We start from the raw sequence: 15,815 nt of genomic DNA on the forward strand, positions 1-15,815 counted from the left end.
TGTATCTTATGTGTGAAACAACCCTACAAGAAAGGCATTATAGTTACTACCACACAGACGGGACACAGGCTTGGTGAGGTTAAGCAATTTGCTCCTCAAGGGACATATCAATCGTGACGCTCACCTGAGGCAGAGAAGGGAAAAATCTCCACTGATTGCACTGAAGTTCCACCTCATAGGTATTTTTTCCAGACGTCCACCCCTCAAAATCCAACATGCTCCACTGCCACATATACTTACGCTGCACCTCTGACTCCGCTCTGAAAACGCAACTGCCACAGAAACACCAAAGATAAAACAGCATTCTGCAAAGCAAACCTCCTGTGTGATAAAATTCTCCCTCCCCTGTGGGAAATAGGAAGTGAGTAAGAAAGACACGGAGGCGTTATTACTGCGATCAAAATCATTGTGCCAAAAATTCCTAGTTCCACACACAACTAAAAGTACCCGGAGTCTCTCCTCTTTCAGAAAATGTTACCCAAGTAGCATCTGACGCTAAACATTTAATCCCCTAAAAACAGGGATAACACACAAGGGAGGGGGGCGCGGGCAGTGAGCACGGATGTAAACACAGGCCCGAGAACTCGGGCACACACACAGAGCAGACCCTTGCTGGATCAGACCCATTTTAAACTGAGGAATATCCAAAGAAACAACTCTGCCCCATGGTGGGGTGGGCGGGCTAAATCATGTTAAATCCTCCATAACGTGGTAGAAACCTTGCTCCAGTTAAGTCTCCAATTACAAAAGCAAGAAAGGCAAGACCGCAACCACAAACCTGTCCATTAACAGGAGTGCAGGGGAGCAGGCCATCACGTCTACGGTAAGCACCCGGGTCTGCATGGCCAGCCACAGAGGCGCTGACCCTCCCCTGGAAACATTCCTGCCCAGCTGGAGCCACAGTCCCAGGAAACACTATGGGCGCCCTTCCGAGCCCTGCTCCACACCACACTGTCTGGAAGACTGAGGCATGCAGGGCGGAGCGGACCAGCTGGAAAGGCAGGCAGTGCGGGTAGGCTCTGACTCCTAACTAATCACAAGGAGGGAGGGTGCGGGGAGTCTGGGAAGCAAAGCTGAGCGACCGGGTTCCTGGGCCCCAGCACAGCTCTGCTCCCGCATCTCAGCACCCTGCCGAGACCCAGAGCCACACCACGCCAGGATAGGCGAACGACCACCAAACCCACGGCCACTGCTGGCCAAGAGGCAAGGCAAAATGTATCTGGAACCACTGTGAGCTACTCCTTTGGGCCAGGCCCTGCACTTTGTGAAGAAGCAACCAAGTACTTAGGTGAGTCACAAACACGGTCACATAAATCTCTGTCCAAATATCTGCATTAGAACCATCACTACGGGATTCTCCCTCCATGACTTCAAGTAGGGTTCAAAAATTTTAAAGGACAAGATCTGACTAACAACTTCAAGGTCTATGGAACTGATCTATTCTAAATCCACAAGAAGATACTATAGGTTGGCTGGCCCTTGGGGCAAGCATCGTTCAATTATGTGTCAACAATTAATTAGCCCATGGTAATACAATCCTCCAGGCGCCTTGGCCAGGGTCCTCTTTCTAATAATCGGCTCCACCGTCCCTTTAAAAAAAAAAAAAAAAAATCTGTCGGCATGTCTGCAACGTTTGAAACGACACAAAAAAAAGTCTGACTGGAGACAGTCATTAGATGGACATCTCTGGCAAGAGGAGGCGGTGAGGACCAAAGAGGGAAATTTTACTTCTACATTACAAATATCTGTATTGCTTTTTTAAAAAAATCAAACGTTGGCAACTGAAAAGAAAAGACAGACAATCAAATATGGGAGATAAGAGGGCACAAGAGTGGTACTGAGCACGTAGCCTGTGCCAGGCCCCGAGACCAGTGAACAAAACCGACAGAAGTCCTGCCCCAGGGCAGCTGACACTAACGCACATACTCTAACAGTGCGGGGGACCCCAAAGTGGGGTGTCTGGACCAGAGGCAGCATTACCTGGGAGCTGGCTAGAAATACCAATTCTTGAGCCCCATCCAGACCTACTGAATCAGAAACTCTGGGGTAGGGCCCAGCAACCTCTGTTTAACGAGCCCTCCAGGTGGCTCTGATGCTGCTCAGGTTCGAGAAGCGCACTGTTCTGGACGATGTTTATATGCTTAAAATTCCTGCTGTCCTACTTAAAACTTCTGGTCAAATTCCTCACTGCCCAAGGAGTCAAACCGACCTTCTTCGGTCTGGCACATCAGCAGCTCAGGGTGAGCGCAGAGTAATCATTGACAAAGTGACCACAACAACAGAGGAGTCAGCCACCCCCAACACACGGCCCCCGCCTTTCTTCGGCTTCATCTTCGGTCTTTCTCGGGATGCTTTCTTTTCTCCTACACTACAGGAGAAACTACAGCTTCATGTCCCTACATGCTTCCAAATTTTTCCTCAACCTGCGGTATTCATGTTTTATCATTAATACCTCAGCAAAAAATTTCCAAAAATATCCTTAATTTTAAAACTCACAGAGAAAACTCAGGTCCAGATGGTCTCACTGGTGAATTCTTCCAAACGTTTAAGGAAGAAACACACACACTCTTCCAGAGAACAAACCTTTTAATCCCCACACACCCCCTCCCCAAAGCAAATTTATTAGGTCACTCAATGGATACATTTATAGGTATTAGTCACCAAGAAAAAAAACAGGACTTTCTGATGCTCCTTCAAGGATCATTTGACACGGAGTGTGTGTGTGTGTGTGTGTGTGTGCGCGGGCGCACACGCACACATGTGTGTGTGCACGCACGTGTGTGTATACTTTTTAAAATTCCCATGAAGCTTTTAATTATTTTTTAAAATTCATATACAATAAAACTGACTTTTTGGTGTACAGGTCTATGAGTTTTAACACACTGGTCAGTTCGTTTAACCACCAGAGAAAAATCTTACAGAAACTCTTTGAGAAAACAGAAGAAAGAACATTCCTCAACCCGTTTTATAAGGTCAGCATAATCTTGATACCAAAACTTGTCAAGGACATTATAAGAAAGGAAAATTACAGGCTACACTCTTATGAATACAGAAAAATTTTTTAAAAACACAAAATATTAGCAAATCAAATCCAATAACAGATATAAAGGATGATCTATCAAGAACAAGTTGGGATTATTCTAAGAATGCAAAGTTAGCTTACTTAACATTAGAAAAATATGTTATTCACCACATAAACAAAATAAAGGAGAAAACACATATAACCATCAATAGATGCAGGAAAAAAGCATTTGATAAATGCAACATATTCATGATTTTTTAAAATCATAAAACTAGGAATAAAAGGGAACTTCCTTATTAATCTGGTAAAAATATTTATTATAAAGTAAGATATCTGATAAAAGGTATCTTACCGCAAAAATCACACTTAATGAGGAAATGGTGAAAACTTTCCCAGAGACCAGCACCACACAAGGCTTTCTGCCAGCACCACTTCAATTTAGCACTGTATGGGAGTTCCTAGTCATGCAATAAGGCAAGAAAACTAAATAAAAGGTATAAGAATTGGAAAGAAACAAAACTCATCCACAGACAGCATGATTTTCTACAGAGAAAACCCAAAAGAATCCATAAACTATCAGAACACCTGAATTTAGCAAGATCATGGGATTCAAGGTCTACACACAAAAATTAACTCCACTTGCAACTAACGTTTATAAAATGACACTTTAAAAACCATCAAAAAATAACAAATATCCTCGAATAAATTTAATGAAAGAAACACAGGACCTTTACATTAAAAAAAACTATAAAGTACTGTGGAGAAATTTTTAAAAACCTAAATAAATGGAAAGACATACCATATTCAGAGATCAGATGTCTTCATATAGTAAAAAATGACCAACAGATTCAATGTAAACCCAAACAAAACCACAGCAGATTTTTTGTGGTAATTGCCAAATTGATTTTAAAATTTACATGGAAATGAAAAGGACCTAGAATAACCAAAACAATGTTAAAGAAGAACAAAGTAGGAGGACTTACTCTATAGCTATTAAGACTTATTATATAGTAATAGTAATTAAAAGAACATTAGTGAGAGGACAAATAGATGATGGAACATATACAGTCACCTGATTTATTTCAAAGGCTCAGTGGGATGGACAATCTTTACAATAAATAAACATCAACCACTCACTACCTCACACTATAACAGAAAATTAATTCCGACAGATCATGGATCTAGTCTGTAATGACAAAACAAAGCTTCTAGAAGATAACACAGAATTTCTTAAACAGAACACAAAAGGCACTAACCATAAAAAGAAAAATTCTATAAAGCAGAATTCATTACCATTAAGAACTTTTGTTAGTTAAGAAAACAAAAGTTTAAAACATTAAGAGAATAAAAAGGTAAGCCATAGTGCAGGAGAAGATATTGCAATACATATGTCTCACAAAGGACTCGCCTCCTGAATACAGAAAGTACACCTACAAATCAGTAAGACAACCCCAGACAGGCAGGTCACAAAGGAAGGTGCCACATCGTCAATATGATATAAAAAAGTACAGCAAATTATTAGTCATCAGAGAAATGTAAATTAAAACCAAATACCCTTACCCTATTATCAGAATGGCAAAAAGAAAAGAAACAGAAAATTGAAAATTGCTAGTCCAAGTATATACTGGTACGACCACACTGGAAAACCACTTAGCAGTGTCCACTAAAGCAGACCCAGCAATTCCACCTGAGATATATGTGCACCAAAAGACATTATGATTAGCATTCTCCCCAGTGGTCAGAAGCGGAACAAATCAAACATCCATCCACAGGAGAACATAAAGAGATATATTTGTTCAACTGAAAACTATACAGAATGAAAGAAAACAAATACTGCTGCCACACAGTGACCACCTGGGTGAACCTCAGACAAGGTTGAGCAAAGAAAGCCAGATGCAAAAGTATATGCTGGGACCTAGAGACTGTCATACAGAGTGAAGTAAGTCAGAAAGAGAAAAACAAATACTGCATGCTAACACGTATATATGGAATCTAAAAAAAAAACAATACATGGTTCTAAAGAACCTAGGGGCAGGACAGGGATAAAGACGCAGACGTAGAGAATGTACTTGAGGACACGGGGAGGGGGAAGGGTAAGCTGGGACGAAGTGAGAGAGTGGCATGGTCATATATATACTCCCAAATGTAAAATAGCTAGCTAGTGGGAAGCAGCCGCATAGCACAGGGAGATCAGCTCGGTGCTTTGTGACCACCTAGAGGGGTGGGATAGGGAGGGTGAGAGGGAGGGAGACGCAAGAGGGAAGAGATATGGGAATATATGTATATGTTTAGCTGATTCACTTTGTTATAAAGCAGAAACTGACACACCATTGTAAAGCAATTATGCTCCAATAAAGATGTTAAAAAAAAAAAGTATATGCTGTATGACTCCATTTACCTGACATCCAAAAAAAGCAGAACTCATCCAGGGAGATGGAAGTCAAAACAATGGTTGCCCCTGGGGAGTGAGGTGCCGACCAGGAAGGGGTGTGACTGGGGGCACTGGGGATACTCTCCAGGACACATAAGAGAGGGCTCACATTGTCCATGTTCAACAAACACTAACAGCTCCAGCCACTCTCCTCTGGAGCCTTCCGGGCTGATGGGCCTCCTTCCTCCCGAGTCCCTCCTCTGTGCCCCCAAGAGCACTTTTACGTTGATTTTACATTGATGTCTGACAGAGAGCTGGGGACTGTATGTTAGTTATTTATGCATCACCTCCCACTACATGGGGAGGGGTCCTTCTTGGTCTTTGTACCCCCAAGGCCTGGCATAAAACCTGCTGGATTGGGCTTCCCTAGTGGCGCAGTGGTTGAGAATCTGCCTGCCAATGCAGGGGACATGGGTTTGAGCCCTGGTCTGGGAAGTTCCTACATGCCGCGGAGCAACTAGGCCCGTGAGCCACAACTGCTGAGCCTGCGCATCTGGAGCTTGTGCTCCGCAACAAGAGAGGCCGCGATAGTGAGAGGCCCGCGCACCTCGATGAAGAGTGGACCCCGCTTGCCACAACTAGAGAAAGCCCTCGCGCAGAAACAAAGACCCAACACAGCCATAAATTAATTAATTAATTAATTTTTTTTAAAAAACCTGCTGGATTTGCTGCATTAACAGGTAATTCATTAACTAACCCTGAAACGCACTCCCGCCTGTGCGCCTCTCACTGATAAGTCAGAGTGCAAAACAAAACCCACTGTTCTCCTGCGTCACGACCTCCTTGAAATCTCCTTTGAACGCTCCCAACATCTAAATACAGGAAGGAAAAATTAAATAGAGATGCCTTCTCTAACACCAGCTTAGGTTTTTACAAGGAGGGAAAGAGAAGGCAAGGTGAAAATGCCTATGTAATGTAGTACAGAACGTTGCTAAGGAAAAAAATACAAATTTATTCTTAATCTCCGACGGAATACTAAAGAAGAGAGGAAAAGCAGAGTTGCTAGTAATAGTCTGTAAGCATCACAAATCATAAGTGGTCTGGGGACCGCAGCGACAAGTTGAGAGAAGGGATGAAATGGCCGTGTTCTTTCCATTTTAGGGAACATAACGAATAAGATCTGCCCTGCGGCGGAAAGAGCAAACACAGGACTCAGCGTCAAGCAGATGTGGCCTCAGATCCCAGCTTCACAACAAGCTGCCTGACTTTGCGTAAGAAATGAACCTCTCAGTTTTCTCAGTGGAGCAGAGGCACCACCACTCAGTTACCTGGTTTGTGACTGTTATGTGTGCTTATCAGTAACACTAAAAGCATTCATTCATTACACAGGGCCAAGCATCTCATCTAATTTCATCTTGACCTGCGTCATACATGTTATTCTTTTCATTCGACAAGTACACATTGAGCACTGATCATGTCCGAAGCTGTGACAAGTTCAGGGAATACAATCAATAACGACCAGAGACACAGGTCCCCATCCCCGACGGGCTTACGTGTGACTTTCAAGACGAGGAAATTCAGAGACATAACCTTGCCTAAGGTCACGCAGTAAACCGAAAGGCTTGGATTTGGACTTAAGCCACCAGTATTTTCCCCTGGTGGTTCTCAATCCTGGCTGCAAACTAGAATCACCTAGGGAGCTTTTGCAAAAATCCTAATGCCCAGCTCTCACCCCAAACCAATTAAAACTGATCTCTGAGGGCAGGGCCTGGACACTTTTTGTTTGTTTGTTTTTTAAGTTTCCCGAACAATTCTATTGTGCTGCAAAGGCTGAGAACTTTGCTCCTTAGCTAATAAATGTTCCCTTCCCATTCTCTCTCGTTTCTTTAATTGATGCTTTAATCTACACATACAAATTTAAGATTAACTCCTTTCCAGCAGTTTCCATGAAGAGTGAATTACTTTTAGATTTTGCTTTAAACTATTCCAACAATTCTACTCACTAAAGTAAAACCAAACTGTGAACACCTGCCTTACAATGTAAACTTTTCTAGTATCTTCCAGTCTCCTCTGTTTCCACTGACCAGGCTACCTGGTCAGGTAGCTCTGGAGTTCACCTGGTGTGCCCTCTCCCTCCACTGCAGCATATCCAGGCCTTGTCCCCTGGATTTTCTGGAACCCAGCAGATCCCTATCTTTTCTCATGTGGAAAACGCTTAGCCCAGAGCGTACACGAAGCAGGCCCTGCCCGTGGGCATTAAACAAACCAGTCTCTTACATGCGGCTCCAGGGACAAGAGTCCATACTGTGCAATTGAACAGAACCAAGCCATGTTCTAATGTTCCAGGGCCAGTCAAGAACATTGACTGGACATCAGTTGGGCATCAGGGATGACAAAGACCCAGGCCCTGTCCCTGAGAGGCTCACAGTAAGAGCAAGACACAGAACAAAACTAGACTAAGCGAGGCTGTAGGAACAGAGAGCAGCATGCCAGGAGCAGGCTGCCTCTGCCCTGGCCACGCTGGGAAGGCTTCACAGAAGAGGTATCAGCTATGCTGGGCTGTAAGGCTGTGCAGAAATCGGCCAAGGGGACACAGAGCGGAGGGGAAGAGAGAATCTCAGGTAAAGGCAGGGCAGTGTGAACCAGCAATGCTGGGCTCAGAACATTCAGTCCCATGAGCCAGAGCAAGGGCCCAGGAGAAGCAGAGGAGGAAACCAAAGGCATCTCTGCATTCTGTAGACCGAACGACCTGGAAGGACAAATCCTCCTAAACTTCAATTTACAGTAACCTGAGGCCAGAGCTACGAGCAATTCTAACAGTCCATCAGCTCTCGTTGAGAGTTTCCTCATTCATAAAACAGAGGCTGGACTTTCACTGCAGTAAACTTGCACCAAGGACAGAGGACTCCCAGAGGTTTGCCGTCATCACCTCAGGAGAAGGCAGATCAGAGCTGACCAGGGTCAGGACCGCAGTCAGGAAGCAAGAAGCACTCTGGGCGTCTGTCCCGGGGAATCATCTGAAATGCACACAATGCACACTGAGGTGCACACAGGTAATTTTATCATCAAAAAGCAGGAACAAAAACGATTTCCTTATTGTTGGAGAAGTAAATGATTCACTGGACGGAATACCATAAAGATAGTCATAACTGTATGAACAATTAATTTTTAATCATGTGAGAAGATGTTTTCTATAAGTAAAAAAGCAGGATGCCAAGCTGTACAAACAAAACCCTTTTTTTTTTTTTTTTTTTTTGCGGTACACGGGCCTGTCACTGCTGTGGCCTCTCCCGTTGCGGAGCACAGGCTCCGGACGCACAGGCTCAGCGGCCATGGCTCACGGGCCCAGCCGCTCTGCGGCATGTGGGATCTTCCCGGACCAGGGCATGAACCCATGTCCCCTGCATCGGCAGGCGGACTCTCAACCACTGTGCCACCAGGGAAGCCCCAAAACCCATTTTTATGTTTAAATTTCATAGAAAGTCTGTAAGGAGATAACAGTAAAAAGGAAAATTAGTAGTAGGTGTAAAAGTGGAAAGGACAAAAACAGAATGATGAACATAAAAAGCACAAATTTTTCCTACGTTTTTGTTTTTTTGTTTTTTTTGCGGTACGCGGGCCTCTCACTGTTGTGGCCTCTCCCGTTGTGGAGCACAGGCTCCGGATGCACAGGCCCAGCGGCCATGGCTCACGGGCCCAGCCGCTCTGCAGCATGTGGGATCCTCCCGGACCGGGGCATGAACCCGTGTCCCCTGCGTCGGCAGGAGGACTCTCAACCACTGAGCCACCAGGGAAGCCCTTTCCTGTGTATTTTTAAACAAAGAGAAGCTTTAAGAGAACATAGGTAAAAAAGGTTTATTGTCAAAAACAAAAAACAAAAACCTCTGAGAAGAACATGCCAGTTTCGCAGACACCCCAGGTGTGGACGCCAAACGTGCAGTCTGAAACCTACTTTGATGGGTGACCTGACAAGGGAGACCAAACTGTTGCGGGAGGGGGAGGGTCTTCTCCCAAATTCTAGAACAGTAATGTAGCCGAAAAGGAAAATATTTAGATTTTAAAAGTTAAGTACTCCAGATCTCTTTATTACTGTTTTAGACTTGCAGTCTACCCCTCCATCCCTTAAGGTTATATACTGAACATCCACTCAGTGCCTGCACTGGCTAGGAAAAGAGAATGAATAAGATGTAGCCCCTGCCTTCCAGAATCTCGTGAAGAGGCTGTGGTTGCTGTCGCAAAAGGGGGGCCTGCAGAGGGTGTGGGTGCTGTCTGAGGGCTCTGGAAGGGGGTAGGGTGATCAGAGAAGGCTTCCCAGAGGGGGTATCACTTAAGCGGAACCCTAAAGGACAACAGGAGTTTGCCAGGCAGAGGGAGCAGAGCAGGCAAAGGTGCAGGGGTAAGGCACGGTTGGTTCAGAGAACTCCCTTTTTTTTTTTCCTTTGGCTGCGCTGCACGGCATGCGGCATCTTGGTTCCCTGAGCAGGGCTCGAACTCACGCCCCCTGCGTTGGGAGCGCGGAGTCTTACCCACTGTACCTCCAGGGAAGCGCCCAGAGAACGCTGAGTAACATTTTGTTGGGTCTGTGGCTGTAGCACAGGGTGGAGCTGGAGGCCTGAGAGGTGGGCAGCGGCTGGACCCAGAATGCCCCTTACAGTCAAGTAGTTTGGAGTTTAGGCTGCAGGTGGTGAGAACTACCATGTAAGCAAGAGAATGGCGCAGCATTCAACTCATGGACTCCAGGCGTCTAATTCCCATGAAGAAGGGGAATCAAGAAAAATGACCCCAGGGCTTCCCTGGTGGCGCAGGGGTTGAGGCTCCTAGCTCTTCACCAAACCCATTTTCTCGTTAGCCCAGGAACTGGTCCCATTTCCCAGCCTCCTTTACAGGTAGGTGTGGCCACGGGACAGTTCCAGACAATAAACTGTGAGTGGAGTGATGTGTACCACCTCAAGTGTGCCTACAGCCAGAAAACCTCCCCCGCCCAGCGCCTTCAGGCTCTTTCCCCTCTTTGGCTTGCTGCAAAGGAGCCCAGAGTCCGCAGGTTGCAATCGACAGAGCCACAGATGGGAAGAACAGGGCAGAGTGTGGACATAAACTTCCACTGTGTCTGAGCCATGATATTTCACGTTTGTTACAGCAGCTGGCACTCATCTAAGTAAATATCAATACATATTTGTGTGTTCTCCTCACAAACTTTGACCACCACTCAATTTCTTCTACTTTAAAAACAACTGCTGTCAAGGGAACTTCTAGAAAGAATGAAACCTGTTCATTCCAGGGTAAAGACTTAGAGTAAATGAACCGTCAGGCGTGAGGGTGCATCAGGAAATATTTTTCCTCATGTGACTGGCCTCCTGCCCCTTCTTCCTCCTCGTACTGGGCTCCCTTCCACCTGTGGACAAAAAAGTGCTGCCTGCCATTCCAGTAAACAAGGAACGCTGCCCACCATCAAGCCATCCAGCCACTCCGTCCAACCCTCTGGTGCACCCTGAGGGGATTCAGGATGGAGAAAAACAGGATACTGGCCCTAGATAGTAAATGCATATCTAAGGAATCATTTCAATCAGCACAGACACTTGCATCTTCCCATACACAGAAAAGCTCTAAAATCATTAACTTGAGATATCTGGGGTTATTTTTGGTGATTTAGCAATAATCTTTTGTGCCTCACTGCAAGTTTTGCTTTTTTCCCCAGCAAAAAACTCCTGTATATCCTGGCTCCTTGCTTATCTCTTTGGAACAGTCCCTCAGAGCTATCTGAGAGGCTGCCTTCCTGGGCTGTAGTCCTCAGTAAAGCCACCAAGTGAAACATAATTCTCAACTTTCAGGTTGCGCATCTTTTTTCAGTCAACACACCTCTGCAGGACGTGGACGGGGAGGCAGAGCCCATGCCCTCCTGACCTTTTCCCCTGGGCCTCCCCTCCTGGTGGGAAATGTATTTAACCACCCAAATCTGAAACCTAAAGGAAATTAGGACTTAATTCCAAACCCTAATTTTCAAACCCCTACAAACATTTACTATTCCCTGTAACACCGTACACAGAGCCTGGATTCTAAAAGGCCTCTGGCTGCAAGCAAAGGAGAATTAACAGGAAAACTGGACGCTTGTGGGGCCCAAAACGGCTATTAGGCAAGTCTGCCTGACTCATCATTGTTCCATGTACAGAGCCTTACAGGAATCCTGAGACAAACCACAACTATTCACAACAAAGAATCAGCAAAACTGGAATTGAAACAACTCTCGGTTACACACCCAGTTCCCCTCACATAAACAGGAACTAGCTGATTTGATGTGGCAATCCAGTAGGATGTGTACCACGAAAAACGCAGAAGGCTCAGATGAGTTTAATGTTAGCTATATCAAGTACCCAGTGTTCTACGAACAAATACATACTCATTTTAGAATAGGCACTACTCGAGGTAGAAAACAGAATAAGGCAGTTTTAATTGTTGTATCGCTCCACCAACATTTTTTAAGTAGAACAAATTTTACACCCACCTGGGCAAAGGGAAGTTAATTTATGAGTAGAAAGTAGCTGATGGCTGAAGACCTGCTTTGCAGGAATGCGTTTTGCCTGTGGCTTTCTCACAACCCCACAAACTCCTATACCCCCCACAAAGTGTCCTGCATTTCACAGTGAATCACCCCTCCCAGGCTGACCATAACGTCAAACTTCCACAAAGACGCAGTGTATGATTTCCCGATAGCGCCAGCACACTGAGGGTGTTGCATAAACTCAGGAAGCCAGATGAACCTTGCAAAGAACAAATACGTTCTCCTCACCCCCACTCCCCAAAACTACCCTGCTTATGGCTGTGAAATTTCTAAGGACATGAACACCTTCCAGAAGCCAGGGCAGAAATGCGGCAGAGAAATCAGTGCAGCCTGTGAGGTTTACGAGAAACATACATGGTCTGGCTACTGAATAGGACACATATGTGCAGGCTGAGGACATTCTCTCTTGGTTCTGTTCAGGCCGCTCCTGAATTTACCGATTCCGGCACTCTGCAGCGAAAAGTCCCTGCCCTCCCCCCCGGGGCCAACCGGCATTTCAATGTCAGCACCCAACAATAAGTGGCTGAACTTAAAAGGTTTCTTTCCTCAGATACGGACAAGTTTCCTAACCCACAAACGCGAAGGAAACAGATCATCAAACCCAGCTGGGATCTCCCAGAATATCTTCCTGTTCCCTTAAGTTCCACACCTAACAGAGAACTGGCGAGACCACACAAAACCAACCAGTGGCCTGATTTTAATCAAGTCCATCAGTAACATGAAAGAAATCCATTGTGTCCACCCTTCAGGGCTGACTGGATCCATTGTCTGTTTTCCCTTTCCTGCTGCTCATCTCCTGGGCACGTTGGCACTTACTTACTAGCGTTCATTCATTCACTCAACCAAGAAGCAGGGAAGAGACCCCTCATAAATTCTAGAGAGGGTGCAGTACCGCCACCGTGCCAAGCGCTTTACTATATGCGTTGCCTCCTTATCGCCACTTCAGAGATAAGGGAACCAAGGTTCAGGAAAACGAAGCAACCTGCCCGCCACCCATCCAGAAGGGCAGAACGGATATTCACATCTTTGGCTCTACAACTGCACGCTCTGAATCCCCACTGAGTTCACTGGAGGCACAACAGACACCTTCAGGACACACCTCTGAGGGGGCAGGCTCCTCCCCATCTACTCTTTTTTTTTTTTTAATATTTATTTTATTTACTTATTTTCTTTAGTTTTTTGGTCGCATCGGGTCTTAGTTGCAGCATGCAGGATCTTTTGTTGCGGCGCACAGGCCCCTCGCTAGTTGTGGCACACGGGCTCCAGAGCGCATGGGCTCTGTAGTTTGCGGCATGCGGGCTTAACTGCCCCGCGGCACGTGGCACCTTAGTTCCCCGACCAGAGATCGAACCCGCGTCCCCTGCATTGGAAGGCGGATTCTTTACCACTGGACCAGCAGGGAAGTCCTCCCCCTGTCCACTCTCAAGTATCTGGGGATATTGAAACCTGCACTAGAGCTCACAGGCAGTGTCCAGCAGGGCCTCCGGGCAGATCCTCAACACCCTGCAAGCGGCTCTGGCCCCCCCACCCCTCCGCTCCAGAAGAGGAAGCAGGCCACCCTGTCTGTTTCCTCCCTCTCGCTAGGGGTCCCGTGGATGGTTCTTTCTACAGGCTTCCCTTGGCTTCATACACGTCATAACTGATTCGCTTGTTTCACAACCACCATGTGCTGCTTTTACACGTGAAAACAAAGGTGAAAACTCAAGCCACAGACTGTCATCTGGACGATCTAGACCAGCGCTGGACGACAGAACATCCCACAATGACGGGAATGTATAAATCTGAGCTGTCTCATGGGACAGACCCTGGCCACGTGTGGCTACTGAGCCTGGAATGTGGCCAGTGTTACTGAGGAACCAAAGTTCCCATTTAAATTCAAACAGCTACGTGTGGCCAGTGGCTAACGTGCTGGACAGCTCAGGTCTGGACTCCGGCAGAAGCACCTACTGTGTCCCAACGTAAGGACCCAAACAACGAAGCAGGGCGCCTCTGCTGAAGCGTGCACGAGCTGCCGGGGGACCAGGGACGTGGAGCCCACTGGTTTGCTCCCCAGGGAGATGGGTGCAGGTCAGTGGAGCCCATAAGACACACACATCAGAGAAACAAGGCAAGTCCCCACCAACCTCAGCACCTCTGTACCTGCCGTGTCCTTCAACCAGAACACTCTTGTTCATCTCACTCGGATCTCTGCTCAGATGTCGCCTGCTCAGTGATGCCCTCCCTGACCTCCCTATTTAAAACGGAACCTCCCGCAGCCCAACCCTACACCATCCCTCATCCCTCTCCCAAAACGGAGAGGGATGTTTTGATCTCTCCCCAGCAGTTAAAGCCTGACATGGAGCATCTCCCGCAACCCTGTGGCCACAGTAGACGTAAGGGCCACTTGGTACTTTTGCTGGGGGAGGGGCTGTCTGCTGCTGCACCCCCAGCACCAGGTCCTGGGTGGCTATTCACCGAGGAAATGAACGACATCTGAATTCAACGATCAGACAAGCATCTACTGAGTTCTAACTAGATGCCAGCTTGGGATGAGTGAGATGTAGTCCCTCGGGCACCCAGGCCGGGGGAGGGGGGAACCCATCGGATGACACTACACGATGGCACAATGGTTCCCCGGGAAACTTCGGTAGATTCTTCTCATTTAAAGTGTGCGCAGCAGTGAGGGGCAGAAAGGGAACCTACTCCAGGAGGGGTCGGCAGGCCTGTGGGAGGAAAGCAGGGGCTGCACGCAGGTGAGACACCGATTCAAGACGGCTCCTCCCGCTGGATCAACCAACCGCCTGGCCCAACTCTGCATTTCACACGTGGGAACGCAGCACCTGCAAAGCAACTTGCCACAGGTGCGAAGGGGGTAGGCGGCAGAGCTCTGAGGAAGAGGCCACCACCCGACGTCTCCGAGGGCTTCAGTCAGGTTCCCACTGCCCCTTCCCACACGTCACTCCAGCTGAGCCCACGCCCCACCCCACCCCGGGAAAGGGTAGCCACTAGTGTGTCACTGCACGTCCCCGCCTTTACTTGTGCAGTCCCCATGCTGCCCTCGAGTGGGCTCCAGCCCCGACAGACATTCTGGGAAGTGCTATTGCGGGGCGAAGGGGGGCACCCACGGACCTGGAATGGCCAGGAGATGGGGCCCACCAGGCGGAGGGCAGCCAAAGCCCCAGCACCGGGCAGCTGCGATGACGCACACAAGCTCCCCGGCCCCCAGTATCTTCCGTGAGCCCCCCTCTTGCGTGAACACGGGCTCCTCGGGGCACACAGAAGGCCCGTGAGGCTGGTCCCCACGTGGAGGATGGACCGGCCCCTGCTGACACTGGCTAAGCATCTACAGGCACGTTTCAGGGTGCAGATCCTCAGAGGAGCATGGAGAAGGCGTCCCTGAGTGAGCAGGCCTGCGCCTGGACAGGGGGCCACAGGAACATCAACACAAAGGCGCAGGCAGCCAGCGGGAGGGAGGGTGGAGTCCCCTGCAGACCAAGGACTGAGGAAGACGGAGGGGCACCTCGCGTCCAGCCCGACAACGGTCACGCTCCTCGCAGACCTTTCTTTGTGGCATTTCTTTCCCCTCTTGCTATCCTGGCCTGGGCGGCCACTCCAGGGCACAAAGCCCCAGAGCAGGGCACCAATGTCCCATGCAGCTCCTTAGCAGTGGGGCCTGCAGTGAGCCCCGGGGAAGGGGGAGCCACACGGCCCATTCAGCGCTATTTCCCACGGTTCTCCCCCGGCCCCAAACACGGGACCCCGCACCCCATGCCAACGTCTCCCTGAGGACGGGGTGCTGTTCACAAATGGGGGTCTTCTTATACCCATGGCCAGCCCACCAGAGCAGTGCCGATCATGACCATGCCCCTGGGACAGCAGCGCTGCCT

The 15,815-nt window shown here is 47.8% G+C and overlaps 1 protein-coding gene across 5 annotated transcripts in view; it reads right to left on the reverse strand.

The window, feature by feature from the left end:
• Positions 1 to 15,815, reverse strand: part of TBC1D14 (TBC1 domain family member 14) — a 102,376-nt gene that overhangs the window by 64,147 nt on the left and 22,414 nt on the right. Inside the window, exon 1 of one of the 5 annotated variants that reach the window (XM_067735033.1) lies at positions 779 to 940. The exons of the other annotated variants lie outside the window; for them this stretch is intronic. Within the exon in view, the coding sequence (XP_067591134.1) occupies positions 779 to 843 (65 nt within the window). The 5' untranslated portion in view covers positions 844 to 940. Of the gene's footprint in view, positions 1 to 778; positions 941 to 15,815 lie in introns of those variants that run through there. 5 annotated transcript variants of the gene reach the window in all.

Source organism: Pseudorca crassidens, chromosome 4, assembly GCF_039906515.1.
Source record: "Pseudorca crassidens isolate mPseCra1 chromosome 4, mPseCra1.hap1, whole genome shotgun sequence".
Lineage (NCBI taxonomy): Eukaryota > Metazoa > Chordata > Mammalia > Artiodactyla > Delphinidae > Pseudorca > Pseudorca crassidens.